This window comes from Xiphias gladius, chromosome 22 (assembly GCF_016859285.1).
Source record: "Xiphias gladius isolate SHS-SW01 ecotype Sanya breed wild chromosome 22, ASM1685928v1, whole genome shotgun sequence".
Classification (NCBI taxonomy): domain Eukaryota; kingdom Metazoa; phylum Chordata; class Actinopteri; order Istiophoriformes; family Xiphiidae; genus Xiphias; species Xiphias gladius.
In genome coordinates, this window is record NC_053421.1 from 9460982 (window position 1) to 9484804 (window position 23823).

Genomic DNA, 23823 nt, shown 5'->3' on the forward strand with positions numbered 1-23823 from the left:
ATGATTTGCTATACAATAAACTCTGTCTTGTTTTCAAAGCGAGTTTTAAACAGTTAAGTGAAAATAGAAAGTACAACATTTTTTTTCATTTAATGTAAGATTTCACACAGTTTGTAAAACTTGGTGTCACTCTTCGTGCTAAATACATCGCATTCAGAACAAATCTCATACGCTGTAGCTTACAACAGTATTAAAATTAGAAGTTTAGTATGAATGAAAATAAAATTAGTGGCATTGCAGTAGTTATGTGCATCACTAGTAATTTGGTCTCATTAAAAAGATCAGATAAAGGTTAAAAATGCACAGTAAATATGATTAAACAAAACCTATTGAACTGTCCCTTTAAATATTTGGGAAATGAAGCTCTGTACTTCCTTGTTTACTTCATTAGCTTTTAAAAATAGAAGATGTTTGAACCACTCTAATCAGCTACTCTCACTTTAATATGTGGCTAAAATAGACTAATGAGACGAAGACTTGATATCCAAGCACATTTTGTAAATGGCAGTCCCTGTGTCAGAGTCGCTGTCCTCCTGGTTGTCTTCCTCCTCCACTTCTCCACAGGCGCTGGTCTGTATCTGTATCTGTGCGTCTTATCGCACTGTACAGTTTACTCAAAACTACACAAATGTGACCCAGCCTGAACTGCTAAGAGCTTCTAATTGGATCATCATGACTACATTTTCCATTATCTTCTTCATGCTCTTTACAATCAATGACATGCTTTCATTAGTGGCTGCCTCAGTGTTTTCTGTTTCTGGACACTGCTTGTACAATACTCGGTGCACTTTGTGCTATGTTGTTAAAATCCAGTGAAAGTATCAGTGGTAAGAATATGTCATCTGTGGTCTTCAGATGTAATGAACCACTGAGGCTGTATTCAAATTCACACGTTACTTCAACATTATAATCAACAACAGTGCACAAAAAAAAAAACCAGTAGGGGTCAAAAGAAGATTTTCAGTCTATTTTCTCAGTTTTAATAATTTTTTTTTTTTTCTTGAAAATTGTGTGGTTAATTCCTGACAGTAGCGTTTAGCTTATCCCACAGTACAATTCCACTTAAACAAGTGCAACAAATGACAAGTGATAACAAGAGCCGACAGAATAAAGATATTCCAACACTTTTTTCTTTGGTTCGGTCATGGCAATTTTAAAAATAAAAGCCCCGTTACTCTCTACGTCCAAATTCATCCAGGTTCAACTCAGTGCACTGAAATCCAGGAACATTCCAGTGTTACATCTTGCTTGCATGGATGGAGAGAAATATCCATCATATGGTCTTCAGGTTGTCACACTCTCTCACTGTGTGAACTGCCCTCACTGTCACCATTGAGTCTTGAAAGTTGTTTTTCTCCTGTGTACATGATTTTTCAATCATGGGGTCAAGCAGGCTAAAATGTGCAACAGCATGTGATGCAGTACTAACTTGAAGGTGTCTGCTTGTGATATAGGGGTTTACTTGGCAACATGAGGTGGGAAGGTAAATGCAGTTTCTCTGGGTGTTGAGGAAAAATTCTACCTATCCTGAGTTCCTTGAAAAGGTGTCTTTTGCTTTCCGTGGTTGTAGGGTGTTGTGGATATGACTTTGTGCAGAATGAGTCCTGGTCTCGCTGAGTCCTTAAGGTTCTGTAGCAGCTGTTGCAGTGAGGACATACGACTGTTGTTGGGATGACTTCCGTCCCCTGAGAGGATAGACAAATTACTCGACAAAAAAAATGACATTTACAATATTAAATTAATTTTAGAAGACTCCTGATTTACTTTTTTTTTTTTAAATGTAATAGAAAAAATATTCATGTATGTAATCCAAACCCAGACACTAAAGATTTTTGGTAATATTGTTGGTTGTGTGTCACATACTGGATCTTTTTAACCACACACTTTCTCTAACTATGAATATCTTTTGTTATTAGGGATCTTTATTAAAAGTATAGAAGCAATGACAATTGTACTCAATTTTTTAAAAATCAAATTATTTTTCTTTTATATTCCACCAATCAAACTACTGTACCTGTGATTCCTAAAGATGAAATGATGATAGATCAAAGAAATATAACAGAAAATAAAGAAATAGGATAATACTGACAGCTTGTATGAGAAGCAACAAACTCACCTCATCATAAGAAAGACAATTATTACTACAAGAACCCCTAGGACACTGAAGGTCACTCCAAAAATCATCACTCTGCTTCCTGTAGAGTCAGACGTTGCTGCAGTGGACAGAAAAGCAGTGAGAGCTACTGTAGGTCAAACTGTCTCGAAAGGAATGTTTGTACATATGCATATACATGAACATCCAGCTGCTGAATACAAACATTCCAGCAGAGCTAGCAGGTGTGGATCTTATTCATGTGTTTGCACTTTGCTCATTTGAAATTGATTTTATTTGTAACAGAAGACTGAGTCAGAGTCGAAGGTGGGTGTTTACTGTACAGTATGTCAGCCAAAATTTTGTGTATTAATATGTATTTTCAATTATATTAAGATGACAGGGTGATTTAAGAATCACCCTGTACACACTAAGGATCCTTAAGAACTAGGCCAGAGGTTCCTCTGGTGACATTTATTTGTGGAGGATTGTGGAGCAAACATGGTTGCAGCTTAAACCTGTAATAGACGCACAGGCTCCTCCTTCACCTACCTTCGCTGAGTGTTACAGAGTAAGTCTGTGATCCATGTCTGTTGCGTGCCACACAGCAGTGCTGCCCATATTCCTCAGTGGAGATGCTGGCGCTGCTGAGTGTCGAGCCTCTTCCCGTGGGTGTAGCCAGGGATTGTCTCGCCTGATGAAAGCTTTTGTCTGCTGTAGGGAGACATGCTGCACCCTGGTACCAGGTGTACGTGTGGACAGGTGGGTTAGCATCACTGTTGCAGGTCAGAGTAACGGGAAGCCCCTTTTGTAGCTCTCCAGCAGGAGAGACTGAGACAGCTGTGTTTCGAGGAGAGTCTAGACAGGAGCAAGGTCAAAGGTCATTTTCACCTGCCTTCATGTCATATTCGATTCTATCATTACATTCAATTTTTTAAACAAGTTGTAAAACTGAGTTTCAACCCAGTTATCAAACTGTATGCGGAAATTTCTTCATCCGGTCAAGACGAAACTATGAAGACAGTCTGGAAAATAAATGCTCTCTCCACCTCTTTATGTTTATTTTTGAATGTTAACCACAGCAGCGAACCAAATTTCTTTGTCTGTCTTTCTTTACTTCCTTCTTTCCTTTTGATTTTTAGAGATACATGTATGACCGACCCAAAAACTAGATGAATTGATGGTGAATAAATGAGTAGATGACTCTAAGCGGAGGGGGAGATATTTGTTAGACTCGTTAATAAATGTAGTTGTGATTTTGAACATTTTTTTGTTGTTTTTGTTATGTTTTGAAAACTGTGGATTTTGTACCAAGGATGACATAATAAAATGTAAACAGTACATCATGCTTCATGACATTTAAAATATTTATAATTGAGAACATGATCAAAATTTACTTACACTCAACATCAATGACCAGCACTGTTGAGTTCTGAACTTGATCTCCAGTCTGAATCTGACAGTAGTAGCTGCCAGAGTCATCAGAAGTAACTTCACTGACGTTCCACACCTGTCCCTTATACCTTGGGGTGGCGCTTGTGCTCTTAAACCATGTGAAATGGGCCTGTGAACTGGCCGAAGGGCTGCAGCAGGCCAGGCGTAAGGCCAGTCCCTCAGCGATGCGGCTGGAGGGACTCCCTGACAGTGTGACTGCACTGGAGGAGTCTGCAGAAAAGGAACGAGGTTCGATTACTCACTTTATATCTTCGAGTGGACAAAATCCATCATTTGACGGAGTAGTCAGTAACTGTGTTTTGCAGCAGGGCAAAATCACATACGAATTGCTCGGCTAAAAACATTGGAATCCTTTTCGCTCTCATAATTATCTTTCTGCAAGACTGTTTCTCCAAATTAAATGATTTGTGGGCTGAAACCAACAAATATATGGAACTATAGAAATACTGAGGTTTTGAAGCTTTTCTATCAATTTAGATATTTTTCCATGTTTATTTTATTCAAAAGATACATTGTATTTAAAAAGGGGTTGCGTTCCAGATTTTCTCTATATGATGGTCTAAGCTGTTTTTTCCCCTCTGCCTAACAGGAAATCAGTTCTGGTGGGAACATGGTTAAAATGTTGTATATGTGCCAATCTAAATATTATTCTTGGCTGAAAATGATCAAATATAAGAATCCCAGGTCTAAAAATATTGATATCCATCCTTTAAGAACTCACTGCGTGTAACATTTAGTTATAAAAATGTAAAGGTAAATACAGTCTGGCTTTCTCATAAAATTAAAACACATTAAAAACATGACCTCTGAGTCCTCAATGGCAGCCCTGTCTCATGTTTTTGAAAATGTTTCATAGTTCCACCAGCAGTGAACCCTTGATACCAATGATAACAAGGGGGCTAGTTGACTGGAAATTAGAAAATTCCTGCCTTCTGTTATATCTTACACAAGTTTCGCAGCATTTAACATTCACACTAAAAAGTGCTGGTTTTCATCAGTGTTTGCTAGTATGGTTCACATTTGCTTTTTGAAATGCGAAGCCGCAAACTGAACATTTGACCCTTTGATCGGTGGGTTTAACTGACTGGACTGGCCAAACCACAACTTCTATTACCCAATGAAATCTCAAGAATATTCTCATGGATACAAATTCAACTGGATGAATGTTATGGTCCTGTACAGCTGTCATGAACAATACAATGTCTCATGATAATTTGCACACAATCTGAGTTGAAAATATTTCTGTTGAATACAAATATCCAGCTTTTCTATTATAATTCATTCCTATTCTGTTGTATTTTACCATGTTTGGTTGTTTGTTTAGCCCTACAGGTTAACAGTACTTAATGCGCTTAATCCATGTTTCAGCATGGAAACAGAGAGAAACAAGAAAGTAAAAAGAGTGTTACTTTTACACAGGTGTTTCTCGATTATTTCTTAAGAATATCTTTACGATGAAACAACCCCACCACTTCCCAACGCTAAACACACTGCCCTACACACACACAAAATGAGAATGTTTTTCAACAGCCTCTAAAACCTTATATTGCTTTGCGCCCCCCTTTTTTAAATTTCAGCCAAGACAAGTTACAGTTTGTCCCCACATGTACGAACACCAATGTAGAATTTGGTTGGACACTATAATAGTAAACTGTTTCAACTCAGTTGTCAGTTTATTAGGAACACCTAGCTAAAAGTAACGCATAAGGCAATGCAGTTCAACCGCACCACAAACCACACCCTCCAAAATGATCATACAGTTGAATCAACACCTCTTCAACACAGTTTCAACACAAACTGGAAGTTATAACCTTCGCAAAGGGCGGATTTATTTCAGGACTGTTGGAATAGACATGAATTGTGTTGAAACTGACAACTGAGTATATAAGTAGCCAGTGGTTGGTTCCAGTTCTGCTTTTCATAAATGGCACAAAACATCAAACTCAGGGTTGCACAGAGGAAGTTGTTAACACTTCTTGGTGGTAATGGAGTAAAAACCCAAAACTTCTTATCAAGCTGAGCAAAGAACAAACATCCTTAGTTCTTTAAGATTTTGAAATGATGATGAACGATGGGAAAAAACTGAAGCACAACGGATAAAAGCTCCCTGCTTTGTTTTAAGATAACAAACAGTTGCATGTGTGCACTTTGTTTCAGAAGGTTCATCTCACCATCTCCCATGGTAATTCTGATTTGACTGTAGAGCGTTTTTAAGCATACAGATATAAAATTAGTAAATTCAAAGGATACTTGATTTGTGCCAAGAAGGGAGATCCTAAGACTGAGATCAGTAAAGACTCCTGAAGATACAAACTAACGCCTGTCCTGTAAGCCCTTTAAGGACTTGTCTCCATCTACATTACCTTTTTTCAGTATCATTCTGTCTCACTTTAGTTCTATTTCACTGGCTACCAGTCCAGTGTTGATGTTAAAATGTGTCAATTTTAAGACATTTAGTTCTTGACCACAGCACTTTTGGGTGTGGTCTCTTACAAGTGTTAAAGTAATGTGTAAACAGTAATGTCATGTCGAACTATGGGCCAGTCTTATTGCACATTCGTTTTGGGGAATGGATAATGCTACATTTTAGTAATTAAGGCATATTTTAAGTCATTAAGGCACACATTTTAAATGTTACTTTACTTTTCTATTTTCTCGAGCACTTTGTAACTCAACCACTGATGAATTATTGATTGATGACTGTGATGGTAATACTTCTGCTGCTGATGGTGGTGATGATGGTGATTATAATCAGTTGTAATAGTAAATGAAATATTCCCACCTGCCACCAGTAGCTGCATGCCTCTCTGCTCTGGCATCTTCTGAGCTGGGTGGCTGGTGATGAGGTAAAACACGTAGTTTCCACTGTCCGACGGTCTCAGATCAGAAATCTGCAGAGAACAGTTCTTTGTTCCTGGTCGTCCCAGGTACTGCACCCTGTTCTGGTAGGATGGATCCGGGAAAATACCGGCACTGTGGAACACATACCTGACACAGACAAACAGACGGATGTACATACGTAGTATTGTTGTCTAAACTCTTTGCAATGAGTTCTTTGCAAAAATTAATTGCAGGTCTGGTCTTGTGTGTGCTTCTGTGTGTCTTAAACAACACCTTGGGGTGATACAGCGGCTGTCTTTGAGACACCACATCTCAGACAAAACTTTGTACTGCTGTTCTTCTTCACCTCCTCCACCCTAAGAGAGAACAATAAAGTGAGCTGCTAGCCAAGGGACAGAGTGCCTTAAAACAGTAGATTCAATGTCTATTTAACTTGACTTTATATGTTCAAACCTCTCTCAAAAACCTCAATTGCAAACTTAGAATAATAGTCTACTTCGGATACCCTTCATCAACCACCCATAACTGCCGATATACACTCATTCTGATTACAGACTTTAGCCATTGCAGAGTCGACACACTGCAGGATATACTGCAACAGCTGACAATGCCTTCTTTATTGAATTACCTGACTGGAGAGCTGCCCCTCTCCCCTGGTTTCATTAGAGCTTTGGGGGTAGTCATAGGAACAAGGGAGAACCACTGAAGAACCAACCACGGCACAGATGGGACTGGAGGGGAGATGAACTGACCAGTCACCGGCAAGAATACCTGGAGCGCAGAGGATTTGTGTTATAATTAAAATGTACCACATTACGATCATTTAGATTCTTTGGGGAAAACTCAAGAATTAGTGGTACTGTCATGTAACAGAACAAATATGTGAAAAAATGAAATCTTTAATGAATAAAATATAATTTACAAACACGTTGATGTTAATGTATTTGTTCCCTACATTATTTACAGTATTAAAATGCTGTTATGTAAGTGTGTGAACCTATATAACAGTTATTGTTACAATTTGCTGTATTGTATTTATTGCATTTTTCCAGATGTTGAGTCTTATTTTGGACATTATTATTTTTTTTTTCCCACTTGATATACTTGAAAAGAAATAAGAATGTCTCTGCTTAGAGGAATTGTGCTTGGTCTCAACTTGATGCTTTCAACAGGTAACGATTGGACTGTTTTTGGAGCAATGTAAAAAGAATTCACAGGTACAAATATTAAAATGTTCAATGTCACCAAGAGGACTGAAACAATATGCATATAGCTCTGGATGTAGCGTACCTGTTGCTTCAGAAATGGCCAAGATTTGAATGGCAACTGCAGTATAACATGGCACCTACTGAAGACGAAATAATCCTCAAAGCAGTCATGGCCACACACCAGCTTCATGATTTTTTTTCTCATGCAGCACCAATGTCACTCGAAGAGTGAAACTGTCAAGCTCGACACTCAACTCTGCTCAATCAGGGTGGACACTACAGACAGATTCTGGGTCAGCTGATCTTCCCAGGGCTAAAGGTGGATGACATCATGAATGCCACTGGTAGTTTTATACATGTTACCTTTCAGAGAGAGGACTAGGAGCAGCCAGCAGCTCTGTGCCATCTTCTGCTCTTTCTGCTGTGGTGGCTCGTTTTGTAAGGGGTCTCCTGGCTTTCCTCCTTTGCTCCACGTTTTTCCTCTTCTTCCCACCTTTCCTTTCCCTGTGAATCCCTGCTCCTTATGCCGTCCCGTCTACCAATCTGCCCTCCTCTGCTCTTCAGCTAAATCAGTGTTGGGCTTGATTTTCCTCAGAGCAAACACAGGTCAGATTATCCAACTTCTCTTTTATTTTCCCTGCCAACAAGGAACAGGGGTGATGACTGTGTTTTCATGTCAGAAAGGGGAACTCACTGTTCATCAATTCATGTGTGTAGGTTGTCGTTGGGAGTCACTGTATGTTTGCTGACTCAGTGTGTGACACGGTGTGAGCATGTGAGCACACCACACTTGCTGGGAATAATCTCTCTACCAAATCCGCTATCATCAGTTGACCACTTTTCCCGTTAAGTCCCCGTTAGCCTGTGTCTTTTGATGGTTGCCCCAGGCTCGCCGGACACGCGCGCTCGCCGGTGCAGGTCAGAGCTCTCGTGCCCCGTTTGCCCACTCGGAAACGTAACTCGACGTCACCGGCGCCCCTCTGGTCCGCAGCAGCTGAGTGCTCGCAGGACGACCACATACACACACACACACACACACACACACACACACACAGAGACACACACACCGACAGACTCCGGATAAACCTTTACTAACTTCGTTCCACCTGGTCCAGTCTTCCAAATGCTTCTCTCTTTTCTATTAGAAGCGGACGCGGGTGGTTTTGGTTGACAGAAACAGTTAAAACCGTCGCTGAAAACTTTGCTAGCGTTCTTTTTTTCTTCTTTCTCTGGGGTCAGTAACCTGTGAAGAGAGCACAAAAAAAAGAGGATTTACTGAAAACTGGGATTTACCTGTGGCGGGGTGTTAACAGTACAGTTAACTCGACTGTGTTTTATTGCTTTTTCAGAAAAGAACTTTTTTTTTTTTTTTTTTTTTCCATTTAAGGAGAAGGCTCCACCTGCTGCAAGAATACACAGGTGATTCTCTTTCGGGAAGGCGACATTAACGGTGTATTTCAGCAGTTTGTAGTTATATGCTAACTCTGAGTAGAAAGTATTAGCTAGTAGCCTTATTTCGGTTTCGTTAGCTGATTATAACCAGGCTTGAGGCTTTGCTGCTCAAAACCCCAAGTAGGCTAGCTTTTGAGAAGACATTTCTTTTTAGTGAAATAAAAAGAAACGTATTACTGAAGCGATATAGTACTAAAGTGATACAGATATCGTAGCAGAAATTTCATATTAATGGGTTTTTAAATATTATTGCCTCTAATATTGATACAATATGCCATAAGCTAAAGATTAACCTTAACTCCCTTCAAGAATGCTTTACGGGTCTCATATGACTTCATGTTTTCAGGGCAGTGAGTACTAAAACTGGTTTAACCTTGGTTGATGGTTAATTAACCAAAACATCCAGTCGTCTGTAGTGGCATGAGAAAACTTGCTCACATGTGATTAAGATAATAAGAAATAATAGGAAGAGCTGCTTAGGCAAAAAAAGCAATTTCTACTATTCACTTGAAACACTTGTATTTTCATTGTCAGTTTTTCAACTCAGACATAAATAGACAATAAGAACTTATTAGTAGGCCTGGCTTTTGGGAGGGATGGGCCCTTTGATTGGGTTGGTCTTGTGTGTGTGTGTGTGTGTGTGTGTGTGTGTGTGTGTGTTGTGTGTGGGTGTGTGTGTGAATTAATTCAACAAAACTGCTAATGTAACCTATCTACACTATGGCGTTTTATCAAACATATCATATATTATTAGTAGTAAAATTGAGTATTAATATTATTATAACATAGGATACTGTTAGTAGATGGTGAAAGTAGTCTTCCTCTCAATTTGTATAATATATATGGTATTCAAATTTAATCTTATTTTTTTCTCTGTGTATCTCTTCATTATCGTAGGCTAAAGGGACTGTTGAGGGCTTAGACCACCTGCCCTGAAGAGTCAAAGTGAGAAAGTAGGAAGGAAGGAGATAAATCATCTACTGTTGCCATCTGCTTCCCACTGTGTACAGATGTATGCTGAGAAAGTTGTAACAGAGGGGAAGATGGGTGAGTGGCCATTTTACATACACTGTTGATCTTGCTCTCCACTCCTCCCTACTCCTGCATAAACTGTCTCAAACACACACACACACACACACATACATACACACACACACACGCACACACGGATTAAAATGCTGTGCTGGTCAAGCTGCAGCTCATGCTGCCTGTTGTCCATATTTGGGACCAGACATCAGTCCACTTGACAGTTAACGATTAACAGATTTGTTCAAAGCTGGCTGGCTGTCTCTCTGATTTTCTCTTGATTTATTTTTGAGGTTTGTTTTTAAGCTTAGAAGACATTTACTTACATTGGCTATAATATTTTTTATCCAATAAGATAAAGTCTTAACCAAAATATGATTGTGATGTTGATATCTGGGGCCAGAAATAACCACATTTCTTTACACCAAATTACACTTAATTGCAACACATCAAATTTATAGCAATAATAACACGCTCTCCTGGCAACAAACAACTCACTGTACCCACGTCACCCAACACACTCCCATTAGCTTCAGTGAAACCCAACTTTAAAAGGAAACCAAAGAACTGCCAAACCTGCCCTCCTGTGTGTTGGCATTAGTTGCAATGCAATGTTGTGTTGGCAAATGTTTTGCAAGTTTATAGCTCCTAATGAGTTTTATGCAATTTACATGATGCTGTTCTGGAAGGAAAGATAAGATTACTTGCTGAATTTTAATGTTGCTAGAAAGCACTCTGGTAATGACATGTATAGAAATATGCTGACCCATTACATTCTCCTGCTGTGTATTGAAAGGATGTGTCTACATTTTGGACTGATGTCAAACTTTTTTTTTTACAAGAATTCAAATATTAAAGCGTTGTAGAGACAAAACTGTATAGTCACCCCTTATATGTTTTTACCCCATAACCCTGCTAGACAACAGTAAAAGTACCCACCTTACATTACAGGGCCAACCTGCCACTGCCAGTACAGTGAAGCCAGTAGTCTCCCATAAAGTGATGGCTTTAGTTGAAAACGGATATCACCTCCACATTTTCTGCCATCCTCATCAACAGGTCTTCTTGGTCCTTTTTGTCCTCGATGTGCTGTAACTTACTCTCTGTGTCTGAACATGGCTACCTAGACCTTTGGGTTTTACAGTTTCTGTTGCTTGACTGAAGTCAGTCCACCCAGATGCAATGAATCAGGCCGTGTCTTTGGTGTGTGTGTAATTACAAGAGAAACACAGTCTAGCCAAGGAGTGGCACATATGGTGTGGCTTATTTGTGTGTGTCTGAGCTTTGATTAGGAAAGACATAATTTTCAGAAGCAAGCTGTATTTACCTCAACTGTGACATGCTTATACACCATACATGTGTTAACAAGCACAGAAACATAAATACGCCCACTCACATTCAGACTCTCACACGAACACACAATTTTTGTAATCAGGCTAATATTTACAGCACAGTATTACTGTGTTTATTTTTGCTTTTCCGCCATGACAACCAAAACAAGTATGACTCATAGCTTATACTGTGTCTGCATCTTTGCGTATATGAGGTTTACTTCTGCTTCATCCCACTCTTACCATATTTAGGTACATAAAAATTTGGCTGTTATGGATTGACAGTATTTTTGGAATCTTCTGAGAAACTTCTGTGAAGTCATTGCTGTTTTAAATACAGAATGTGTTGTCTGCGCATTTACATGTTTTTTTCTCAGATCTCATTTGGTACACAGCTGCTTCTTTTTGCCCTCAGTGAGGTGCTACAGTGGGAGGGCGTAATGCATGCAAAGCTAAGGTTATCCTTCCCAACATCCCACAGAAAGAGAAATAACTCACTGAACCTTTTCCGCTCTACTGCCTCTGAATGGTCATATGACTCATGGATGGGGATAGAAATAACCCAAATAAAATATATGTATATACAGTATGTCTACGTGGAAGGGTCACCTACAGTAAGTGATTGTTCATTCTTACCTCTCATGCCAGTTTTATTTACTGCAGTGGTGACACACCATGGCCACAAATTGGCCAATGTGGCCCAATGTGGGGCAGCCCTAAATGTTGTATTCGGAAATATTCATGATGTACAACAACAGTGATGCATTGTAACACTTTTCTTCTTCTGTTGAAAAATGCATCTTTTTTTTTTAGCATAATTCAGTTCAGCTTAGGTCCGTTTGTTGTTTACAAGCTTGCAAATAACAAGTTTATATCAGGCTGTTCAATTTATTTAAGGAAAAAAAGGTTGCACATGAACAGGGACTTTTGTGTGACTCGTCAGAGAAATGTGTTGGAAATTATATGAGAACATAAAACATAATTAATAGAATTCTGTTACATACCCCAGATAGTAACATCTAATCCAGAATACAAGATTCTGCAACATTTACAACAAAATACAACACCCACTGTGAGTCAAATAGTAAGTGTCCTCTTATTATATATGACAAGATAAACAACATATAAACAGCGCTTACAACTGTCTACAAACTTAAACTATCCACTATACCACAGTAGTTTCAGAAGTACCCTGCCTCATAACACACACATCCAGACACACATACACACCGGAGAAGTTGGTCTCAGGTAGAATTGGACACAACAGAGTGTTTGTTCTGTCCTGCAGTGTTTTTAGGAAAAAAGCAGTGGGGTAAGAGAGAAAGAAAGAAAGAGGAAGAAAGGAGTGTGTGAACAAGGGGGGCGGGCAGTACCAGGGTGGGTGCTGGAGCTGCGGTGTGTGGAGGAAACTTTGGGGTATTTCCTATAAAACCACTATCTAAAAGAATGAACATGAGCCTAGAATGTTCCTCTGATAATATGTCCAGTGACTATCTGACATTAATCAGATAGTCACTATATTCATATCTTTTTGTTTTTCACTTTTAATCTTCTTTTTCTGCCTGGACTTTCTTCATCTCTCTCTCTCCATTTTGTTAATCAGGAACAATAACACCATTATCAAGTTGACTGCAAGTTTGGAGGGAAAACCTGGGGAATGGAGAGGAAGAGAGGACAGGAATGGAGGGGGAGGAGGAGCAGACATGAGGCACAAAGAGGGGAGAGGAGGCAGGAGAGTGATGGGTAGAGAGGGAGGGAAGGAAAGGTGGAGGGTTTTCTGAAAAATAACAGTCAGGGGGCAGGTAGAGTTGGCCAGGGAAAGGTTGTGGTGTAGAGGGAGGGAGCAGATGTGAGGGGATAGCAGAGAAGAAGGTTGAGGTCACTGGAGTAGCACGGCTACGCAGCTATCAGGTTTCTTGATAGCAGTGTAGAAATTTGGCAACTGTGGGACGGAGCTGTGTCAGTGGTTCTGTACAATACTAGATCCATGTCAGTCTTTGAGTTGTTTACTTCCACAGCTCAAGACACAGGACTCAGGAGGTTGAACATAAGCTAAAGAGCTGATTTTGAGTTGATAACTGTGCAGGATTGTTCTTGTTCTACACCTCCTTACTAACTGATGTGGATACTATCTTAAAAGATTAAACACCTTCCCTGCGAACATTTACATTTTAAAGGCCTAATGTCAAAATTTCATCAAAACGTTTATTTCATTTCTATTTCATTTTTTCCCACAGAAAATTAGAAAGTTTAGAGGTGTGAGAGAGGAGGGAAAATGTTGGCGGGAGACAGAGGCAGGAAGGAAACTAGGCACGTAGAATGTTTTCTCTGATTTGATCAGGAACACTCATACACTTGAAGTGTCTCCAGCTGTTTCCTGGCACACAGATGGACAGTGTTACAGTCCTGACTGTCTAATACATACTGTGGAAAGAAAAGCAACAAAAAGACAGCAAGCCTCTTGCCTTTCTAGAAAAAATAACTGCCGACATAGGCTGTAAATACATAATCATTAATGTGTATGTGTTTGTATGAGGACTGTGTGGGTGTATACAGGCTGTCTTGATTTAAATCTCCCGCACAGTTCTTTTTCACTGAAGACATTTTGACATGTCACTGTAGCAACAACAGGTGTAAATAATAAAATGAATGATTGCTGAATTCCATTTACCTGCTTCAGTTTCAGGGTCCTAGTTTCGTTCACTGTCACACTGTCACAGCTCATGGGGACACTTGAATATAACTAACCCATTGTTAATGTTATTAGCAGCACCTAAGCTTTTCCTAGTGTTACAATTCAAAATGTCTGTCGTGGAAATGACCCATTCTTCCTTTAGTTTTGTTGCCCCTTTAATGGTCAGACCAAAATGAGCATCCTATTCATGTCTGTTTGAAAGGTGATGAGACACATTGGTTTCTGGTCCAGTTGATCTAATCCTTCTTCGCTTCACTCCAGAGTTCAACCTAACCAAACTTTGACCTGCGATATTTGTTTATAATCTTGTTTTATAACTGCAGGAGTTTTTTGTGGATTTCTGTTGTTTCTGTTGCTAGCCCTGCTAGCTTGGGTACGTTATGCTTACAACCCAACCCATGGTTTTTGGCCACACCATGTGAGTAAATTTTGCCAGGCGGATTCTGGTTTGATGGCACCATTAGGGTGGTAAAACTCATACTTTATCAACTTTATCATTCTTATTAGTGCTTGGACTTCTTCAGTGTAGCTCCACCCAGCTTCCACCTAAGCTGAAGTCTAATGAGCCATGATAACTGAAACACTTGTGTGGGTGTGCAGGGCCTTTAAAGGGAAAGATTCATCAACAGAATCAGCCGTTTTGGGGACTTTTTTCTTTAATGTATTGTTGGGGTTGGCGACCACATTAAGATTTTAGTAGAGTCATAAAAAACAGGAAGTAGGATGTAACATTGCCTATAGTCAAGATTTACAGCTTTTTGGTCTGATTTAATGTGTCTGTGTCAGGAGATGTAACCCCAGGCTCCTGGTTTTGTCTGCACTGTTGCTCTAACTTTGATGATAATGATGATCATGTGTTTGTGTAAAATGTTTGGCGGTGGGAAGTGAAATGAGTTGCGCTGTTTTTAGTGATAAGGGACGTGGCTGGCAGGCTTACATTTCTCATAAAAGGAAGATATTTGTATGTTCAGTAAACCCTAAATCAGTGCTCTCCCTCACATTTAATTTGTCGGTAAAAAATTCCTTGACAAGTCACAGAAATATTAGAAAAGAGAGGAATAATAACAGAGACAGGAGAGTGGAATATCAGTGGACAGGAAACAACTGGTGAAAAAAGACTAATTATGGCTCTGTACCATTATAAGTGCACGAGTAAGCCAGGAAGGTGAGCAAGCATGCATAATACCAGGACTCTGAAACGGGCAAACCCGAACGAATTTTTTAATGTTAATGATTACACTTGTGGTTTTCACTCCATTACATTTCTGCAATGACAAATGTGTATTAACTCTAAGCTGTGGGTCAAGTTGACAAAATCTTCTCAGAGTAGACAATAACAGGGCAGAAATGGACACACACATTGTGCACGCGCACACGGGACAGACATAGCACTATATCCTAGTTTGAGAGTTTGTCCTTGCTTTGTGGAGAAATGCTAGACTTTAGACTATTGATCTAATCAGTGTCATTTGTACTTTTCAGTCTGTGCCAGGAAATTTGCTGTATGCCCCTTCACATTGGAACACTGAGCTGAAGCCGGTCATTCTGCTGATGTTTGTTGTAGGGTGGTTGAGTCCAAAAAAAGAGCCCAAATCACATACTAAGAGTCTGAACTTTTGCCATGTACTATTTGGTCAAATATCTGCATGCATACTTAAATTTGAGCAACAAAACAGTTAACTTTCACTGCCGTAATATTTACTCTTGTTATTTCATCGCCTAAATCTTCTCTTCAGCCACTTGTTAAGTTGGTATGTTATGTAATTTTAAAGGCTTGAATCCTCCTTTATATGTGCACTGATATGTATGCATTCATGTGTGTGTCTCGGTTTAAACATACTGTCAAATAAATCCATGTACACTTATGTGTGTGTGCGTGTGCGTGTGTGTGTGTGTTGTGTGTGCATGTGTCTGCAGGGAGCAGGGGAATCTCTCTGACCTGTGTGTTGACCCCCTGCCGGGTGATCGGGGTGTGTGTGACACTAATGTTCTTGGGGGCCATTGGAGCAGCCGTTTGGGCCGTAGGTTAGACCAAATGCTCCTTCACACATATTTTTCTTAAACATCTTATGACCATAATCTGTTTCATAAAATCTGATGATCAAAAGTCTTTTGTTATTTGGTATCATACATTGCAGTGACCTAACAAACACCTGCTGTTCTAATTACCCTTCTGTAGTTACGTATTGCACAATGGAGGAAGACACAGGACTGTACGATGGTGAGTATGAGAGGATATGCTGATGGTTTCAGATTCATAGATTTCTAATACTTAGTCTTCCACCAGATTTTAAGTTTAGGTATAATAAACATCCAATATCCCAGTGACCTCAGTGCAGTCTTGTTGTCTGCAGAACAGCTGGTTCTGCAAGACAATAAGCAAGTTATGGAAAGCAAACCACCCTACTCGTCCCACGCATCCCTCTCCCTGCTCCTCTCAGCCCTTCACTTGCATCCTGGCCATGTACGCTGTCTCGGCTAATGCAGGCATCAGGAGCTTGCTAGCCTGTGAGTCAGCTGTAATGACACCTTCCAGCCGCTAATAATAACTTGAAGCCTCCGTGTGAAATGAGTAATAGACCAGAAATGGGTTCACATATTGAGCTTTGAGCTTCCAACCCTGACTTTGGCCCTTTCTGATTGGTTAGAGAGGTGAGGCTTGCTCAGAAAAATTTTTAAGGGAATATCTCTGCACTGCTGCCAGGCTTTTCAATGAGTCTTGGTCGCAGAAGCCTGTGACAGCAACTCTCCAAATTAAGATATGTTTTGGAGCATATTTCAACTGAAAAATATCACTAAAGTTACATACTAGGACATTAAATTATTTTGGTTCAGTTTGTTTCTTAGCAGAAACAAAACAAAAATATTCAGCAAGTTAGGCTACAGGCCAAGAAATAGTGATTCAGTTAGGCACGGCTGCAGGATTTTTTTTCACTGGATTTTTTAAACCTTGAAATACTGCACTTGAATGAAAAACAATCTGACAATTATCTGTTTCTATAGGATTCATGTCCAGCTGTACACTGTTTTTTTAATTGTATTATCATAATAAAATAACAAATTTAGAACAAATAGATTTTTTATAAACAAGGTCCTACGGTAGCTGAAAATGAAGTAGCTGCACAGTAAGAACAGGCTCACATCCGAGGTTTAATGGACAAACAAGCGAGAGACTGATTAAATTCTAGGTCACATGTTGCTCAATAGGAGCAGCTCATAAAACAGGTAACTGTCTCTGGACTGATAGAAAATTCACAGTTCACAGTTAGAAAAGAAAAAAGAAATATACTGTATGTGACAGGCAAACAGGAGTGTGTGGTATTTTACCAAGCTTGTCTTAAAAGTAAAACCATATCATTCCCTGCAGTTCAGGTAAATTCTGCTGACCAACGCCTCAGAGTCTTTGACTCCGCCCGGAGGAGGTGGCGTCAGGTGTGTTCCTCCTCAGCCAATGAAATGCTTGCTAGCATCAGCTGTGAAGAAGTGGGCTTTGTCAGGTGACACATTTTTGCAATTACATCTCTGTTACACTCAATGTGAATGTAGTGTTATACAGGACTAATGTGTGTGTGTGTGTGTGTGTGTGTGTGTGTGTGTGTGTGTGTGTGTGTGTGTGTGTGTGCGTATTTCAGTGTGGTCAATTACTCGGTCACATCAGTGCCAGAGGCCAGTGGAGATGGTGGAGAGTTCTTCTGTGTCAGACAGGAAGAGCTCAGCTACGGCAAGAAAATTAAAGACTTATTGTTCCCATGGTAACAAACACCTGTCTGTTTGATCTCGCACCTGTCTTGTCCTTGTGCTACAGTCTCCTCCCTGCTGCTCTCCCTGCCATTTCTTTCAGTTGTGTGTTCGGTTAACATAGAGAAAAGCTGAACAGAAAATTAGTTTGAATGTTTTCTTTTCTCCGTCAGGCTGTTACTTCATCTGTCTGTCTCTGTTTCAGTGACTGTGAGAGCAGGGAGGTTCTCACACTGTTGTGCCAAGGTAAGATTTGAGCTCAGATCTTCCCTTGTTCTGTCTGACATACTGGCACACTTTATACTCTAATACCTTACATCCACCTCTCATCTCCACATGCTAGGTTTATTATCCTGCCTCATACTTTGTTATTTTTGTTTCTTATTTTTTCTGTATGATGCTTTTTAGCTCCTCGCAGCCTAAGTCGTCTTTTTGCGTCTTTCTCACGTTTAGTTGTTTAGCTTTTTACTGCTTTGATTTTCTACTCTTTCACTCACCCATTTAAAATATTGCAAACACGGCCTTGCTCTGTTTAAATCTTTCAACTACAGTTTACCCAGGCAGTAAACTTATTTTCTTCTCCCACTTCTCTCCTCTCCATCTTACTCTCCTCTCTCCTCGGCAGACTGCGGCAGGCGCAGTTTTGCAGCAGACCGTATTGTTGGTGGTGTGGATGCTAGGCAGGGCAGCTGGCCTTGGCAAGTCAGCTTGCAGTATGATGGAGTTCATCAGTGTGGAGGATCCATCATCTCTAACCGCTGGATTGTCTCTGCCGCTCACTGCTTCCCAGAGTAAGTGACAGATCTTGAGTTAATACAGAAATGAAAGCTAGGACAGATTGGATTATTTTATGAGATTTAATCACGGGAAAAATCTGGTCATTGTAAATTTCCCTGCATGTCTGAAGGTCTGACCAAAATGCATGCTGGTATTTTTGAATTCAACTACCTTTATCATTTTTTGTTGTCTGAATGTACTTTACACATTATAACACAGAATTAGTATGCAGTGTGCCAGTGGGACACAGGGAGAATCATGTTAACATCATCAGATTGTTCCTGTGTGAACATGTCTGACCCCTCTGTGTTTAAGGAAGTGTAAGTGTGTGAATTTGTAGATTTGTGTGTGTGTGGACAGCTTGTTAGACATTGTTGCTTCTTCCTGTCACTCTTTCCATGCCAGACGGTACCGCTTTGTTAATCGCTGGCGTGTGCTGCTGGGCTCCATCTACAATAAACCAGTCAATGCCAACGTGGCGGAGGTGAAGACCATTGTTTATCACAGCAGCTACCTTCCCTTTGTAGATGCCAACATTGATGACAACAGCAGGGACATATCTGTTTTGGCCCTCACCCAGCCGCTCACTTTCAATGGTAGGACACAGAAAGGCATTCACACATATTCATGAAATAAGAAACAGACTCATCTACGCACAACATAGCATTTTATTGTATGATGACAATGATTAGGGATGAAGAATAATGGAAAAGGATTGGCGAGAGCCAGTGAGACACAGAGAGGCAGTCATTATAGTAACCGGCCTGTTTTAGGTTTCCTGTTTCGAGTTGAGTCAGCAGAACAAAAGTTCTTTTATCCAACATTATTATGTCAGCACAGGATGTAACCACCAGTTCCTCCTACTTCTGATACTTTCTTTCTGTCCTGGAATCCTAGGACTCCTTTAATAAAAGATCTACACTTTAATTATAGAAGGACTACAGTAAATCTTATAATCTATAGCGATCTTACTGTAATCTTTTGAGATGATGAGAAATACAAGTGTGTTTTACATCATCATGTAGAGTCGTGGAACTAACTTGTAATAGGAATTCCACAAGTAATGATTCAGTAGGTCATTTCTGACATCTAGTGTTTGGCATTATAATTACAACTACAGCACGAAGTTCAGTGGCATAAAAATAAATTAAGTAAAGAATAGTCTAAGGTTGAATGGCTCTCTGTACAGTGCACTGAAACAGTGCGCTTTTTATCTCGATTCTCCTTCCGTCTCAGTTCTACATTTTGTGTTGTGGATGATAAGTTACCCTTTTCACTCACATTTTTCATGCTTAATTTATTCATAAATCCACTCTTGACAAAGACAGCGTTGTCCAGTTAAAATTGTTCTGGTTTACCCCGTGTACAGATGACAATAAAAGCAAAGACATTACACTTTATAATTGAGACTGAGAACAAGACAGGAGCTAACATAAAAATTAGACTAAACCTAAATGAAATGTACAGTTTCAGTTCATTAATACTGTATATGGTAGGAACAGCTGTTCAAGGCCGTCTCACTCTCTCTCATTGAGGGACTCAATGCAAGGACACAATAGGCTGGAACCCATACATCTTCACTGTTGCTTATCTTGCTTACGCTGTACTGAATAAGTGTTTGTTTCACTGATCAAGGTCATTTTATTTCACCACTTCTTGTCTCCCTGCCCGGACACGTGTTGTAGTGGTTTCTAAGTGATGTTTGGATGATTGTGTGTGTGTGTTTGATGGTACAGTATTATTATGTACATGTGTTTGCTTCTATCCTAATACATATGTTTGTGTGAAGAATACATCCAGCCTATTTGCCTGCCAGCATATGGTCAAAGACTGATAGACGGACAGATGGGAACAGTAACAGGTTGGGGAAATGTTGGATACTACGGTAAGTCTACCTTCACAGCCGTACTTTAATACACTGCCGAAAATGATTTATTTGATGACATTATTTGCATTCCTTGACTTTTTTGATTTAAATTGGTGACAGCTTATCCTCTTTTTGGTTTCTAGTAGTTGTTTTGTACTGAATGTATCAATGTGCTATTACAACAGACATTTTCAGTGTACACTTTGCTCTACATAAATACATAGAAAAGTGAAAATAGTGGGATTGAGTCGTGACTATTTCAATAGTTGAAAAGACAGATAGAAGCTGATACATATTGATGTATACATACATGCTTACATTCAGATAAAACCCCTCTGCAGTATTGCTGTTTTTACCTGTTTTTGATATTTTTCACTCGCAGGTCATCTAGCAGATGTTCTCCAGGAAGCGAACGTCCCCATCATCAGTGACGCTGTCTGTAACGCTCCTGATTACTACGACAATCAGATCACCACCAGCATGTTCTGTGCTGGTTATGAGAAAGGAGCCACCGATGCCTGCCAGGTCAGCGTGTGCCTGTGTTTATGCGTTCTGCTGCAGAAATGCTGGCATGTTCATGTGTTTGGATTTCTAATTAGAATTCCCCGTGTGTGTGTCCATTTTTTTTAATCTGATGTGTTTCTTTCTGCTGTTGGTATATGTCTATAATTGGACGCCTATATGTGCCCAATGCATATAATTGCTTGAATTCCTGTTTATGCTTGCCTAAAATGGGCATTTATAATCCGTGTGTAAACTGCTACCACCGTGTGTGGTTCCAGGGAGACAGCGGCGGTCCTTTTGTGGCAGAGGACTGTCTGTCTAAGACGAGTCGGTATCGTCTGCTGGGGGTGGTGAGCTGGGGAACAGGCTGTGCCATGCCAAAGAAACCTGGTGTCTACACCAGAGTGTCCCGATTTTTGCCCTGGATATCTACTGCCATGAGGGTGAGAGACTGGGCATTTTGTAGTCATGCTCTAATGCCAACTAAAAAAATAAAGATAATAGTGCCTCTGTTACTGAATGTGTTGGATGCCAATAACTACAGAACACAACAGTGACTTGCTATTACTATAGCCCGTTATTCTGGCATTGTGGTCATCTATAAACCACTCACCACCAGTGTATGGGCATTTCACAGACTTCCACATACAGGTAAAGGCATTATATATTCAAATTGAGAGGAATTGAATGAAACTTTCTTAATTAAACATGTCATTAACAAAAATATAACCTGGTTTATTACCTGTTAAACTGTAAAAGTCAAAGAGTCTGCCATGTCAAAATATTTATACTTAGCATGGAAAACAGAATGATCAGTAGAGGACAAGCTAGCTAAAGCATGTAGTTGCCGGACAAAATGTCTTAATAAAGTGAGCCACCACCAAATGCACAAACAGGTCAAAGTCATGAAATAAAACTTACATAAATGTTTCAAGATAGGAATCTACAGTAGTGTTAAGCAACTTCTGTTCTCATCTCTCTCCTCTAGAACTATCACAACTCCCCCGGGGTTCACAAAATGGCCCGGACATGAGATTGCTGCACCCATGTTTCTCCTGTTTCTACACTTTGACGACAATACGGACAGATCCTGTACATGTCAATGGGGAGTGTTACAACGGGGGGATGGAAAGCTGTGATGTTCCCCTTGAATCACGGTTCTAGATTCCTCCTCTGACCCAAAACGTTTTACTGAGGATTTACCTGCTGCTTGTACCCTTTCCTATTATTAAATGTATTCCAATATCATACTCCTTAATAGATACATTCCTGATCATAAGTATTTGGACAGTTGAGCATTCTTTTTTTTTTTTTTTTGTTCTTCAGGCGCTAAGCTGTTTTACTTTCGAACCTCTAAACTTTGAGCACCATGTGTTAAAGGTTCTACTAGACTACACACAATTCTTTCTATATTGATGTAAACCTAGTCAAATTTAAGCTTAGACTTGGCATTTTAATGTAGTATACATTGTTTTATTTCAAATTGAATGTGCTGAAACTCGGAGCCTGAAGAACAAAAAGTGTGTAACTGTCCAAATACTTGTGGTCTGGACTGTATCCTGTATCTTTGCAGACAGATCCTTACACAGACAGAAGTCTTTAAGAGACATCAAGGCATTATTTTGAATTCATAAGCAAAGAGTTATTGTGGTATATAACTTTGTTATTATGAAGTCATGGAGACATTATGAAGTTAAATATTGATACAAGGCCAAAAGTGAAGTGATATCAGAATCATTATACTGGATTTAAGATGTCCGTTTCGTAAAATATAGTGAGATTGTTTTTCTGAGATGACTTTTTCTTCTCCTCTTTTGCAGCTGCATACTACTGCAATGTCACCAGAAGTTAAGTTAGAAATAACCAGTATAATGTATGTGCTAAACAGCAGTACTTTGAATTAAGACTTGTAAATGCTCAGGTTTATCTTCAGGGTTCCAGACGTAATTGCAAGGATTCATACAATAAGAGGCTTAAAGTCTTTATCTATAGATTTTATCTAATTGTTCCACATGAGTCACTTTCTTCAGATCCAGACATTGCCAGTGTGCACTTTTAGTGCGTTTACGTTGTGATGTCTGACACTAAAATGTCAGTAATGCATGAGTAATTCTAGCTAAACTAAGCTTTATTTTGAATGATTACAGAAGAAGTCAAACTTTTCACATAGTAGAGATCTCATTTTGTAATCAAACTGTTACTTTTGTGATACATGCCATGTGTTTTTATATGCTGACTTTATTATGAATAATTATTCGTAGAAGATCTGTCTTTGCCAAATTCCCATGTTTAAGATGGAGTGGTGAAGATGATGATCATATTCAAATCAGTATTTGCTTTGTTTTGTAAATATTAGGCAGTGTCTTGTTTATGTAGATGTTTATGTCAGACATGTTACAGATGTCTAAATGATCCACAGATCTTAAAGCCAAGAGTGCAATAAAAACATAAATCATGTTCTCGTAAAATATACCTTTTGTTACACATTACAAAGACTTTACTCTACCTGTGAGTACCTGTAGCTATCACTGAATTTGTGTCCTGCACCTGGCCTAAATAAAGAATGGGATGTGAGCACTAATAACTTTCTTCAATTTTTTTTTTTTTTATCCCTTTCTGGCACTGATCTTTAGCTCTTGACTAAACAGAATGTAATGTACAAGTTTGACATTCAACACTCAAAAGCTGTATAATTTATGTAAATGCATGCATAACGGCCCATACTACAAACTGATATTTCCCCTTTTGAAATAAAATGAATGTACAATATGTGCATTTATAGCAATTTTGATGTGTACAAGAGAAATAAGTATTGTAAAATGTCAATTGTTGCATTG

General features: G+C 39.4%; 2 protein-coding genes across 7 annotated transcripts; one reads left to right on the forward strand and one right to left on the reverse strand.

Moving 5' to 3' along the window:
- LOC120784438 (B-cell receptor CD22-like) lies at positions 1 to 8918 on the reverse strand. 3 transcript variants are annotated; one of them, XM_040118275.1, is made up of 8 exons: positions 8890 to 8918; positions 7017 to 7159; positions 6662 to 6744; positions 6330 to 6535; positions 3494 to 3757; positions 2645 to 2950; positions 2117 to 2213; positions 1 to 1685 (listed from the first exon to the last, which is right to left on the reverse strand). In XM_040118275.1, exons 3-8 carry the CDS (start codon positions 6697 to 6699, stop codon positions 1622 to 1624), a joined length of 975 nt encoding a protein of 324 aa, XP_039974209.1. In that variant the 5' UTR covers positions 6700 to 6744; positions 7017 to 7159; positions 8890 to 8918; the 3' UTR covers positions 1 to 1621. The 3 variants fall into 3 exon arrangements, with proteins under 3 accessions (XP_039974209.1, XP_039974207.1, XP_039974208.1); XM_040118273.1 differs by lacking the exon at positions 8890 to 8918 and adding an exon at positions 7960 to 8052; XM_040118274.1 differs by lacking the exon at positions 8890 to 8918 and adding an exon at positions 7679 to 8052.
- On the forward strand, positions 8131 to 23822 carry hpn (hepsin). 4 transcript variants are annotated; one of them, XM_040118271.1, is made up of 13 exons: positions 8960 to 9015; positions 9946 to 10095; positions 16018 to 16125; positions 16280 to 16321; positions 17468 to 17597; positions 17733 to 17852; positions 18044 to 18084; positions 18464 to 18629; positions 19021 to 19211; positions 20405 to 20500; positions 20865 to 21007; positions 21265 to 21429; positions 21975 to 23822. In XM_040118271.1, the coding sequence occupies exons 2-13, from the start codon at positions 10059 to 10061 to the stop codon at positions 22017 to 22019; spliced, it is 1284 nt and encodes a 427-aa protein (XP_039974205.1). In that variant the 5' UTR covers positions 8960 to 9015; positions 9946 to 10058; the 3' UTR covers positions 22020 to 23822. The 4 variants fall into 4 exon arrangements, with proteins under 4 accessions (XP_039974204.1, XP_039974205.1, XP_039974203.1 ...); XM_040118270.1 differs by lacking the exons at positions 8960 to 9015; positions 21975 to 23822 and adding an exon at positions 8131 to 8202 and having other exon boundaries at positions 21265 to 21967; XM_040118269.1 differs by lacking the exon at positions 21975 to 23822 and having other exon boundaries at positions 21265 to 21967.
- The last annotated feature ends 1 nt before the right edge of the window (position 23823 follows it).

Bases quoted from the DNA above. Each gene is read 5' to 3' on its own strand.
- hpn (XM_040118270.1), top strand. From the start codon at position 10,059: ATGTATGCTGAGAAAGTTGTAACAGAGGGGAAGATGG. The intron at 17,598-17,732 runs GTGACACATTTT...TGCGTATTTCAG, and splicing joins GAAGAAGTGGGCTTTGTCAG to TGTGGTCAATTACTCGGTCA. The intron at 21,008-21,264 runs GTCAGCGTGTGC...GTGTGGTTCCAG, and splicing joins GAGCCACCGATGCCTGCCAG to GGAGACAGCGGCGGTCCTTT.
- LOC120784438 (XM_040118273.1), bottom strand. From the start codon at position 8,002: ATGGCACAGAGCTGCTGGCTGCTCCTAGTCCTCTCTCTGAAAG. The intron at 7,160-7,959 runs GTAACATGTATA...TCTGCGCTCCAG, and splicing joins CCTAGTCCTCTCTCTGAAAG to GTATTCTTGCCGGTGACTGG. The intron at 2,951-3,493 runs GTAAGTAAATTT...GCTCCTGTCTAG, and splicing joins GCTGGTCATTGATGTTGAGT to ACTCTCCTCGAAACACAGCT.